At 29.1% G+C, this 13789-nt stretch overlaps 1 protein-coding gene across 1 annotated transcript in view; it reads left to right on the top strand.

The window, feature by feature from the left end:
• LOC106478171 (pre-mRNA-splicing factor ATP-dependent RNA helicase PRP16-like) overlaps window positions 1–13789 on the top strand; it is a 51837-nt gene that overhangs the window by 8490 nt on the left and 29558 nt on the right. Inside the window, 4 exon segments of the mRNA XM_022381696.1 lie at window positions 2294–2429; window positions 5431–5537; window positions 10358–10540; window positions 10543–10580. Of these exon segments, the coding sequence (XP_022237404.1) occupies window positions 2294–2429; window positions 5431–5537; window positions 10358–10540; window positions 10543–10580 (464 nt within the window).

Here is a 13789-nt window from a genome sequence, read left to right as displayed (position 1 = left end):
AAAGAAGTTGATCCATGATTGTTAGGGTTAAGAGCTATCGAGTGGCGAGTGCAAAGTCTTTACATGAATAGACTTAGGACTTTGAACTGAAAGAGTTTGTGATTTTTTATATTCTTTTGAATTTAAATTGGTAGTTTTAAGTTCAATAAATTAGCATAATTTTATATTTAGTTCATAATAATAATAATAATATGATTCAGTATTTAGAATGATAAACTTGTGTGATTTGTCTGTAATACTACCATTACCACATAAGAACTTTATATTTTTCCTTGTGACCAGGACTAATCTTTTAAGTGCTGTAAAGTAACTTTCTTTGTAATTTATGGTGTCTGTATCGTTTGGTAATCTCTTCTAACAGGATGTATCAAGTAACAAGGGGTCAGACTCTGGCGGTGTTTATTGAAACCACCTGTACTGTTACATTCGCTAGTAGTGGCAATTAGTTTTTTCTCTATAGTGAAACAACATACACGAACATATGTTGAAATAAACTTGTTTGAAAGTTCAAAGAACTGATATTCAAGTACCGAAAAGCTTTCTTACTGTCATATCTACAGTAATGTTCAAATGCGGCCACGCTGGGCTGAACGAGAATGCCCCCCAACAGGGTGAGATAGTTTATGGTAAACGTACAAAGTTCACGCTGCTGACCCCATGGTTTATTCGGCGCAATAAACAAAAGTACGGCTGCAATGAAACATAAACTTGAAATAAAAATATATTTATGAAAGAAAATTAAAATGTTTTTATGTACATATATAAACATGAAATCTTAGTTATGGCTTTAAATATGCATAATAATGTAATTTGAGACACACACATAGTCTTACTGCTATTTAAAGGATAGGTGTAGTTGTAATAGTGTTGTTCAGCTTAACATAGAGAATGTGATAAGTCATGTAGGTCTGAGACAAATATTTAAGCATTCACTATTTTATAATTAAAAGTAAAACTAGTTATTCAAATTAAACATATTTATCTATTATGTATCTCAGACATTATTAAATCACTAAATATTATGCTATACAAATGTATGTTTATATTATGTACTGTTGGTGAGGGTAGCTTTGCACATAAATGATGATCCTATGATTTTTTTTTATGGCTACTGAAACATGGCTACTTAAGAAACATGTAATAACTATCTGGACATTATAAAGATTTCACATGTGAAATTTGAAAATTTGCTGATGCATAAAAGTAATTTTCATTTTAAGATTAAAATTACTTTGCATGTTGGATAGGCAACATGCGAAAAGAAAAAAATAAATGCATGAGAAAAACATTGATTTACAAACCTTAAGAGTTAAAAATAATATCTGATATTTTGCGTATGAAAGCATTGTAATGTTTATTGATAATCTGGCAGATTTCGTTAACATACACTTACTAATTTAAAAAGTATAGCATGAAAACTATAACAAGCACAAAATTGGTTATGAGGTCAGTCCCAGCGACCAAGCCCATACTGAAAGAGTTAAGTTATTGAAAGTATTACTATTAAAATCATCAACAGACCAATTATCAATGTTGTTATCTTCTGATGAGTATTTTACATTACTTGTTATGTTATTTGGTTACTGAGATGTTAAAGATAATCTTTTAGAATTTAAATAATTAGTTTCATATGCAGATACAGCTGTTGAATTATTATTTTAAATCATATGTAAGATTATGAATAGATTGCACTGATTATGTGATAATAACACCTAGTATCAGTTAAAGACTATTTTAATTATGTAATTAATAAGAATTTTCCTTTTTTTGTATCTCCAGTACTCTTGTCTGTTTAATGTATTAACTCTAATGAGTGAACTTACAATCATGTATCTTCAGCTTTATGACACTTTTGTTCTAAATACAAATCTTGCAGACATTAAAGTAAAACAGAAGCTCTACATGTAGCTATGAAAAACAATCCATGTTACCTGCTCATACATTTCCATTATATTAATATATTCTTTTAAGGGCTCTTTTATACTTTTAAAACCGGTTTCTCATAGTACTGTACAGTGTATAGTTCTAGTCCTGTAAAACTATTTCCATAATAATAAACGACTAACAGAGATGAGTTTCTATTGGTTTCGTCATATGGTCTGACCCAATATGGAATGAGTTAAAAATTTACGAGTGAAAAAAATTGCATCTTTATGAACACATTCCATCATTTAGTGTTGTGAATTGACATTAGTACTGATTATTTTAAGGTCTTGCATTTTTAAGAAAGAAAATGAAATCTAAAAAGAATTGTTCTTGAAAATATGCTACTGATTATAAACATTCTCTGTAGATACTCCATCTAGGTGTAATTGGGAAGAAGATGATGACAGTACTCCATCAAAACATTCTTCATGGGATCTTCCAACTCCTTCCTCTCGCTCTGGCAGAAGTAACAAAAGTGAGCGTAGTGTCCTTTCAGAAAGAAAGTAAGAACTTATTGTATATTAGTATTATCTAAACCAGGTTTGCATACTGTTTAAGGTTTTTGTATTCTACATTATATTTATACAGTGTATGAACTAGAGTTCTTCTCTATTTCTATTTAACATGGTAGTTGTTTCGTTTTAAGATCTCCCAGGGTAAACCTTGGAAGACAACTGGGGGAGCTCAGAAATGAAAGTTTCTCTTCGCCCCGATCTTGATATGATTGAGCGGTTAAACTTTGAAATTTATAATGTTGACATGCTTGAAATTTTTGCTTGCATCACTTCTCTTTTATCCAATGGCCATTATCATACTTATGGTCCATCGTAGTGGAGGGGATCTAAAAATCCAATGCCTAGACTTTGTTGTGGGGGGAAATGGGATTAACCAGAGAAAATCCACTTTCACTTGTCAGGTGCTGAATAAACTGCTTGTCCAGTGCCTGATTATACCTGGATGTTAATAAGACAAACTGGTGAAGAAGGAAGGAGTAATAGGCATGGTAATAAACTAACACAACAGTTGGCGAGTTGGATGAAAGGTGGTCGCAGAAAGGCTCTTGAAGAAAGGACAGAATCATTGGAGGGAGTTTACTGGTAGAATGTTGTCATTAGTGGACTCAGGAGGCAGTTGGGTCTGGGTAGCTTTTCTCCTTTTATAAGGATGGGTCTGGGTTATCTGGCTGGCTGACATGGTATTTTCTGTCAGGTAGCTGAGTCATGCATTTGTTGAATATCTTGCTGAGTAACTTGATTTGTATTTGAGTTTTTCCTTTGGTTTGGGGCAGCTTGTTGTTAAATGATAAGAGATGAGTGGCAGTTGTGAAGTTGTTGTTTTTGAATGACTTGTATGGGGTGAAATAATTTTTACATGATGGAGTAAAATTCATAAACAAGTATACATTTGTAGAATATGGAAATGTATATAAATTAACAAAGTAGTACGTTGTTAACTCTTTTTCAATATGTAACCTATCAGATTAAGTTGAAGCATTTTCAAATGAATGTCATTTTTACCCCTTTATTTCTGTTGGATTATAGCATTGCAATGTTTTTGCTAACTTTTTCTGTACATTTATTCATCTCTATTAGTGGATTTTTGGCTATTTTTTTTTTTTGTTAATGTGTATAAACCTTTAATTTTGTTTTCATAACTTATCAATCTTGTTAATTTAGTTAATTTCCTCTACCATGATGATTTCTGAATCAGAAGGCAACTATCAAACTACAGACTTTATGCAAACTTATATTTGAGCTATTACATACTTCTTTTTAGTCTGCTCTCATACATAACAGATCACAGCTTTTTCATTGTTCACATGGAATATTCTTCTATCCAGACAAAAGTTTCATTTTCAATGTTTCAGTGCTGATGAAAAAAGGACAGCTTTATTGCTACCAGTCTTATTTTCCTAGTACAGTGGATTTAGATGGTAGATGCACTTAGTGTTTTGTTTAGTACATATAAGCTGTTGTTATATGGTGTAAAACAAACTTGCTTAAAAGGGGACATCATCAACAGTTGTTGTTTTTGTTGACAATGTTAAACATTCCCATGACTCAACAGATTTGTATTTGGAATATCCATTGCATTTCAGTGGAAAACTTTTAAAATAGACATTACTTCTGTGGCCACTCTTACCAGTTTTAATTGTCTATTGCTGTACTTGTATTACTTTGATGGTTTTATACTTCTGAAAAACTAGCTTGTATCTATTTTTACCATACATAGTCATACTTACAGAATGTGTTCAGTGTGATCATTGTATATATTGTGACACATTCATCTTGATAGAAATTCTTTAGTAGGATCTTTATATATTGTAACACATTTATCTTGATAAAATTTATATTGGATGTTCTTTGTATATTGTCACATAGTTATCTTATAGACTGTTTAGTGTGACATTGGTATATTGTGACTTGTTAATTTTTATAGAGGTTGTTCAGTATCAACTTTGTATATTGTGACTGTGTGCTGTTTCCTTTGTTCTCTTATGGAAAGGTTATTTTGCTCTCACTTCTGTTTTCAATTTTAAAATTCACTAGACTTTTTATGTTTTTGAAATAAATTTGTCAATGTGACTTAGTATGTTTCAGCATGGATAATACTTAGTAAGAGTTAGGGCATACGTAGGTTACAAAAGACATGGCAGGCCAAGAAGTGAAATAAAATCCGTGAGCTATTATTCTCTCTTAACATATTGGTTGTTTAATTACCTTTATAAATTTGTTGTGGGACTTCTTTACTTATTACAGCCTTTTCCTTGGTGTACATTGACCGTGAAGTGGTTTTGTAAAGTGTGTGTTGTTCTTATCAACATGCTTACTTTTCTTAGTCATACATAGGGTCTGGGGTAACCAGTCTTACTTGTGATGATTTAAAATTAAAAAAAAGACATACGAACAGCCCAACAGATGTAGGAGAATGTTACAAGTAGTAAGAAATAACCACTCACTTCAAACTAAAATTTACTTGAGATGGTATTCTTCTGTTTATACTTTTCTTTTGCTGGTAATACATTCACTCCTTGACTAAATGTCTCAGATTTGGTTGTATTGTCTTTTTTGCTGAATGTAAATCGATTTACAAGAACTTCACTTTTTGTAAAGTTGTGCAACAATACTTGATTTTCTAGAAAGAAACAAAACTATAAAAATAGGGAAGTAAAAAAACTTTAACTTCATGTATTGCGAAACAAAAATGTTTGTATTTTCCACAGTATTTTACATTAGATTTTTTTTCTGCATTTAGAACTTGTTGTTTTTACAGATTCTCATATGATAAAAAAGGTCACAAAATTGTTACAGTTGTGATTTTAACATTTTTTATGAAAATTTTTTTGGAATTCATGTAGATTACTGTTTTTTTTATGAAACATAGTTTTGTGTTCAATGTTCAAAGTTATCCAAAAGTCTGTTTAATGGAAATCACTGAAAAGTTTTACTGTGTTTATTTAATACTTTGTATGCTTTGCTTTATTCATCATATTTTGCACATTAGAAACAAGAAATACCACAGTGATACACCTCTACCCACCCCAGCCTACAAGTACAATGCTTGGGCTGCTGATCGTAAAAAAACTGGAGCAACACCGAGGACTTTAGAAGGTATGCTTGAAGAGTTTTCAGTTTTATAAAATTAAGGATCTTATTTACCTACTGAACAGCAGTTAAAATAAATTTATTATATCATAACTGGTTTGTTTAATTACATTAAAAATGTAATGCCCACTTCTGCTTAATCTAAGGAATCTAGAAATAGACCTTTTTTTGTATATTTCATCTGTTTCAATATACACAGTCTTAATTATACATCAGAGTGAAATATATAGGGCTATCAGAGTATACAACAGGTTGAAAACAATTTTCTTAACTGTCAGAGAAAACAATCCTGTATGAGGATTGTGTTTTAAGGAGAGTTGAGCAATTAACTTACTTAATCGATATAATCTAATATCTATGAATATCAGTTAGTCTTATAAAATAACTGATTAATAACAATTAAGATTAAATTGATTAATGTTAGGAAAATGTTAACCTAATCAAAGTTAGTTCTGATTTCTCCAATTATTCAAGTGATCAAAATATTGCAGTTATGACTTCATTTTCAATTTGTTCAAGGTTTTTCAGTTTCATCAAGTAGTGTCATGAGTTATGAAAATAATCAACTTCTCAAAATTAATGTTTCCCATTACTATTATTTTTAATTAATCCAAGTACCCAAGTCTAATGCGAGAGTAATCAATTACCAAATTCTACTTATTGTCCAGTGCCTAGTTTTAGTTAGAATCAACACTAGGACACCAACTTCCTATATCACCAAATTTTAATCTTCAAAAGTATTCTGTAAATGTGCAGTTGTTATATTAATTGGATTTTTATTAAAATAGAATTTTGTGTAATATGTAGTTCATCTTAATTACTGTAATGTAGTTTTGTATTAGATGCATCTTTATGGATTCTAGTAACTCTACCATCTGACTTGACTTAACTAAAAGTTAGTAGTTTGTTGGTTTTTCTTAAGAGTGAATCCTAATCATTGAAGTGCTTCAGAAGGAACCATTCATAAGTACGTATCATTTTTACCATGTTTTACTTAACCAAGGTGATGACTATTATATAACAAAGTAATCAACACCTTTCTCCATTTTTATCTGAACAGTAATATTATGATGTTTGCAGTTTGTCTGAAATAATATTTTAGCTTATTGAAATCACAGATATCATGTTAGGATACTGGTAGTTTTTTAAAATATTTAAGAGCAGTTTTAATTTTTTTTTTTGTTTTCACTTGTATGTTATTGTAAGGTATAGAAATAATATAATATTAGACATTTGTGACTTAAAAATCATTTCTGTAGTATTTATCTTGCTACTAGAATTTTAACCACATTATGGTAAAAAGTTTAAATCTTGTGACTTATTTTAATGACACTGCTGTTCAATTTTTTATTTTTATTGGCTAACAATTCTGTAAGCATTCTGTATTTTTGCAGCTTAACAGTTAATTCTTCAAACAAAATTCCAGTTAAAAATTACTAATTAATGTGAAAAACTTCAGTAATAAAATACCAAATGATTTTCATCTTTATAAAATACATTTGAAACTAGGTAATGAAATGTCTTGCCATTTAACCAAATAACAAGCTTTATAAGTGAGAACAAATCCTGGTTATTGCTGTTATTAATTTTCAAATATTTCATAACTAATAACTTAATATTTGGCTCTGCTGTAGTTAAAGTTAAGTTTAAAACAATTATGGCTATGTTTTGGGATACTTGTGTGGACACTTCTTTTTCTTAAAAACAATGATGTACTAGTATACATAATGTAATATGTTGATGGTCCCTTGATAGTGATGCTCACCCTACAGCTAATATTATATATAGCTAGAAAGGAAAGGGTTTTTTTTTGTAACTGTAACAGTAGAGAAAATGGATTGAAGTAAATCAATCTCAAAATGAGCATAAAGCTACAGGCTGATTTTTCCATTCAAAATTTAAAAAATGTGTTTTAAAATATAGTTAATATTTGGAAATGTATTTTCATTATTTAATGAAAACTGAAGTATAAACATATATTCAACAAATACTTTTCATGATTAAAGAAGCTGAGTGATTAGTGGAACTTCCTAATAAATTAATCATCGGGTTCATTAATTGATTACAGTCAATTAATTGACTATTCTCTCATGAGACTAATCTTCCTATTTTCAAATTGTTTGGAATTTTTTTTAGACATTTTCAAGCTACCCTTCATTTAATGTGATAGACATCTTAAGGTACAATAATTTAGGATTAAATTTGATTTTTAATCTTAAGCTGTTGTATATAAAAAATATATTATATTCACAATGTGGTTCAAAACCTGTAACAAGCCAAAAATACAAGTTTCTCCATACAAATTTTTGATGACTACTGTACTAAACTAAGGAAACTTATTCTTTGTGATTAGATTTATCATTAGATTTCATGTAATAAAATTTGTAAAAAATTCTTGTCAGAGTATATAATAGATAATATGTAATTCAGTGGAAACAAATTCACTTGGATCTTATGAAAAACAAAGAACACATTAAGGTGAATAGTACATTTACATTTAAGGTACAGTCTGGAAAAAACTGTAGAAACATGAGTGTGCTGAGAAATCAGTAATTCAAAGAACTTAAAGCTTAATGTATTAGGCAGGGTTTAAGTGTTTTGTGACAAAAGCCAGACTTTTGTTTTCCTCTTTTCAGTGCTTCCCATCTGGTCATAATTGAAAGGAGTCCAGTTCACTTAACTATGTAAAAACTTAGTGCTGTTAAAAAATTTTAGACTGTTATTACTCAATGTCTAATAATTTCTGGTGAACACAATCAAATAAGCAAGGTATTTAGGAATCATCCTTTTGACCAAATAAAGAATATTGAATAACCTTTTTTTTATTACCATAAGTAACATTGGATTTGTAGTTTGAAATATGTAAGCAATATGTTAAGTTAACTCTACACCATTGTTTAGTTCAAATAAGGTAAACATAAACAATAGGCATCACAGTAGCTAGTTATAGCTATATAATCAACAACCACTTGACCCAAACAAAATGCATGCATTCTGTTGTGCATAGTTTCACCAACTGAAGTAGTAATAGTTGTTTTTTTTTGTGTGTGCAAATTCGTTTGGTATGTGTATCTGAAGATGAACAAGTTTGTTTGAATTATTGCGTAGCTAGAAAGGTTATCTGCTACCATCCCTTCTTTTGAGCTACCGACAACAGAGAAGACATCTGGTCAACGGCACTCGCTGCCAACTGTTGGGCTATTATTTACCAGCAAATAGGATTGGTCCTGCATTTCCCGGTGGTTTCCTCATGAATTGAGGGCCATAGATGTGATAACTGGTGCCACCAAACATGTTTGCCCTTTTGCCTAGAGAAGTGCTATTATATGGTCAATCCCACTATTTGTTGGTAATGAGAATAGTCCAAGAATTGGTGCTGCCTGCCAACTGCCTTCTCACTTGTTGGCAGTTACAAATTAAGGACATTATCAGCTAGCTGTAGTAGTTTTACCATAACTCAAAAACAAAGAAACAAACATATCAACCCCACAGTTGAAAGGGTAAGCTTGATTAGTAGCAAGTGAGTCAAACTCATGATCTTTGAATTACGAGATAACCACAGTAATTGCTAGGCCATTTTGGCTCGAAGTTGAATAAACATAAAATTAATCAGGAAATTTTAAGGAGAAATCATGGCAATATTTCAGTTACTTGAACGGTTGGAATAATAAAATGTAATAATCAGAAACACTAATTTTGATTATTTTACTTTTATGAGTCACAACACTAAGTAATTAAGTTGAACAAACTTGAATTAATTGAAAATAATAGATAGGTCATAATAGCAATATTTCAATTACTTTAAGAGTAAGAATAATTAAAAATAGTAATAATTGAAAACACTAGTTTTTATTAATTGATTTTAATGTAATATTGGTTAACTGATTTTATATGTGAAACTAATCAATGCTTAGAAGTAATTGAGTCAATTTTCTAGCTCTTTTCATAGTTTTTATCTAACTATAATCAAAAGTGAAATAAAAAGAAGCTCAAAAATACTGCTAACAAGAGTCGTGTATATATTTCACAACAAATTTTTATACCCAAGCAATCTATTTACCAGGAGTTTAGAACTGCTCTTGCCAGTTTATATTTTTCTTTCTGTTTGTATAGAACTTGTTAAAATTATTTTTATACTGGATATTTTCATTAGATTTTGAGATTATTGACTTTCAGAAAGGAGATTAATTTTCTGAGAACTTAGTATTTTTTGTGTTAAGCTGTTAGTTTCAACTCATCCTATCAATACCTATGGTATTATTTTTGTGATAAAGAAAAAGTTTGAAACCTTTTTCTAAAAAATGTGATTTTAACCAGAATTTAAAAATGAATTTGATGCAGATGATGAGTAAAAAGAGAATTCAAACAATTTTAGTTATTGATGTGAACAATAATGAAAATAATGAAGTAAATATTAGAAACTTAGAATTTTCTTGCGAGCTATGAACATCTAATTAAAGTTTTCCAGTGTAAAGACTGTAATTACAGCCTGTATATACTGTATTATCATTATATGAAGTTAGTAAATTATGGGTAACATCCAAGTTGTGAACTTTGCACATGGGTCTTCCCAGTTGTTAGAGTTGTACAAATTTAATATTTCAGTATTTGGTTGTTCTTGTTAAAAATATATGTTTATATGATATGAAGAGTGGTCAAATTTTATATTGTAGATTCTTAATATTAATTTTGAGTTTTATGGTAATAAAAAACTAAAAAGTAGTGTCAATACTTCAAATAATATTTCTTCTTGGTTGCTACAATATGACTAAATCTAGCATCATTTGATGTCCGTTAATATATGTAAAACTGTAAATTTTATATAGATGCTGGCAAAACAAACATGCCATGGGCCTCAGAGGAGGATCGTTTTGCTTGGGAGGAAGAACAAAAACGTTTGGATCGAGAATGGTATTCCATTGATGAAGGTTATGATGAGACACACAATCCATTTGGAGGAATGTCCTCAGAATATACAAAAAGGAAAGAAGAAGCTCTTGAAAAAAAAAAGTGAAGCGCATGTCAGCACAGCAAAGACAGATTAATAAGGTAACAATAAAACCTTAGATAATACGCATTTATTAAAATGTCAAACTTGACTGAGAAAAGCTTTTTCTTTTCTTCTAATTTGTACTTTAAATAATTCTATAACTCTTTAAATAATTTTATAATTATTGAATTGTTGTGAACATTTTCTTTATTCTGCAGTTATTTCAAGCTGTTTATCAAGAATTAAAACTTTATTATAATATTTGTAAGGATTTTTTTTTTAACAGTTGCCTGGAATATTAGTTTAAAACTGTGATTTTAAAATGTAATGCAGTTTTCATTATTTCCTGATAATTTGAAGTAAATATTTATTGAAATATTATCTAATTGTTTTTTACAGGATTTTGTTATTGTTTTACACTTTTTTTTTGTAAAAGTAGGACCACTGGAAAATGTTACATGAGTATAAATTAGTACATTGAAAATACTTAAGGAAGGTTTTAATGTGTGAATTGCTAACTAAAGTAAATCCTTTGACATATCTTATAAATAAAAAATGACTTTCAACTCGCAGAAAAAAACAAATAGTAATAGTTTAATATAGCAATATTTCAACTTGCTTCTTTGTCAGGATACAGTGTTATATATTGACATGATGTACCTAGATACTTTATTTTCACACACCAACATTTGTATATATATTTAAGTTATTTTCACACATACTGTTTAATACATACCAACTTATTATCATATATATTTAACAGTTGTTTTTTTTTTATCCTTGTAACCTAATAATATAGCTTAAGAATTTGTATATTTGCCATTTAAACAACAGTGCTATTCGAGTGTTGCCCAATACATGATGTTACTAGGTTACTTGATGCAATTCTTTCAAATACAACTCTGAAATAAGCCTAATTTTATATCAATTGCTCTCAATTTTTGTATTACACTGTACTGTGACAAAGATGCAAGTTGAAATATTATTATATTAATATTAATTTTTTTTGAAGTTGAAAATCATTTCTTTTTTTATCAAATATACCTCACTTATGGGAACCACATAAGTTTTTTCTTACTTAGAAGTTATTAAAATAAGAGAAAAAACATGTGGTTCCCATAAGTTCAATTTTCTTAACTTTTCACAGAGAGTGATTATTCAATATATGATTCCTTAACCCAATGACTACTGGCTACTAACTTTCTTAGTAGCCAATGCAAGTCTTGCTATATGTCATTCCAACAATAAAACTATTGGTTAAAAAGTTTTGAAACTTCTCAAGAACTTTCATAAATGTACATAGTTTAAGAAACATAAAGCCTGTTACTTGTGATAAATTTAGTTTTTTTTGCATTATGATCTTTAATATCTTGGAAAATTACATTAGGAAATGGTATTTATAAGAAATGATTACAATACTTATATTTGTTCCAGATTTGAACTGATTACTTTTTATGTTTTAGTACATTATTTTGCAATCCTAAAAAATTTGTATCGTTTATAAAATGCAAATTTTATCTATTTTTTAATTTTTTAATAATCACGTACTCTCCTTATGGTTTCAAGTAATATATGAGACCCAAAAATAATATTTGTAAATAAACCTAAACAATAAATGAGTATTTTTGTTTTTAACGTTACAACCTTTGTACCTGGTTGCTGCTTGACGTAGGTTGATAGCCTTTTAAAATTTCACATAGGTAGGATATGAAATGAAATAATTTTTTTTAGGTTTTATATATACATTTTAATTAAACAAAAAATCATAAGTTACTATATCAATACTATAGAATTCCATTATAATTTTAGTCTAAAAAAAATATGAAATTTCAAGCAGATTATCTCCTTGAAATATTGGTTTGAAAGAAAGAGATGGTGTACTAAGAAAGCCACTACGGGGAAATTTTGAGCTTTCAATTGGTTATTCATGTCATATATAAAAATAAGTGTATATGAGGGAGTGTTTCCAAAATTGGAAAGAGGTGGGTGAGGTGTGACTGTGTTTGATTTATTACATGAACAATATCTTAGCAAATAGAAAAGATAAGAGGTACTTATTATATATTCTAGCTTGTTAATATCAGTAATTTGAGTTCCTAATTTGAATGAAACTATAGACTTAGTATTTTGACATCACAAACATCTAATTTGAACCACTGCTGCAATCAACATACCATGTGACACACAAAAATGAATATTTACCTATGTTCTTTTAATATTTACTTTTAATTTAAGAAATTGAGTAATGTATAATATCAAAATTTGAATTATAGTTTACAGTCTCATACTAAATTTATTGACATATATTCCTGAAATGGTAGTTCAATATGATTTTGAATGCGAGTCAACGAATGTGATGACACGGCCTTTCACCCATGTGCTGTCTGGAATGGGTTAAAGGATATATTGTAGTAGTGGTAACATTAATACAAATATTTGTGTCCTGTATTCAAATCCGTATTTACAGGATGCATAAATATAGGAAAGGGATGCAATAATAAAGTAAGATTTGGCTTAACTGTTTCTAGACTGGGAAGGTGTCACTGCATAACACAATAATGATTCTTTCAAGGGAAGGGTCCAACATTGAACATTTTAACTATACGTGTGAGATTCAGATTTACACTTTACAGACAGGTGGAAATAGAACAGTAAATAAAGAAGTAAAGCAAACAATTATCTCTTCTAGTTTTAAGAAAAATAAGTTTAAGAACTTATTTCTAAATAGCAATAATCAGTTTTATATTATTGGATACAGTAACATGAGAGCACATGTGGCGCATCATTGTAACTTCTGTATTGTTAGCCAGGCACGGCTGAAAGGTCAATATAATATATATATATATATATAAATGTATGATGTTATGAGATTTAAGCTATTTAGTCTAAATATTTATGTTTTTGTGTTATAATTTGTTGTCATTCTAGAATGAAAGAGGTATAATATATATTTATTTTCTAATTTTGTTGGTGGTTATGAGATCAGTCAAATCTACCAAACCTGCACAGAGATTCATTACTGAAAATAACAGATAAAATAAAAAGTTTTTTCTCAACAAACATTTGATAACTATCTAGACATTGTAAATATTTTGCATGTGGAATTTGAAAATTTTCCAATGCATAAAATTATTTTTAATCTTAAAATGAAAATTACTTTGCATGTTGGATAGGCAACATGCAAAAAGAAAAAAAAAAGACACGAGAAAAATATTGCTTTATAAACTTTAAGACTTAATAAAGAAAATTATATTTTGCATATGAAAGT

The sequence above is a fragment of the Limulus polyphemus genome, unplaced genomic scaffold (assembly GCF_000517525.1).
Source record: "Limulus polyphemus unplaced genomic scaffold, Limulus_polyphemus-2.1.2 Scaffold186, whole genome shotgun sequence".
NCBI classification, from domain to species: domain Eukaryota; kingdom Metazoa; phylum Arthropoda; class Merostomata; order Xiphosura; family Limulidae; genus Limulus; species Limulus polyphemus.
Note: the sequence above shows the minus strand (reverse complement) of the source record. Positions and strands in the feature narration are given on the sequence as shown.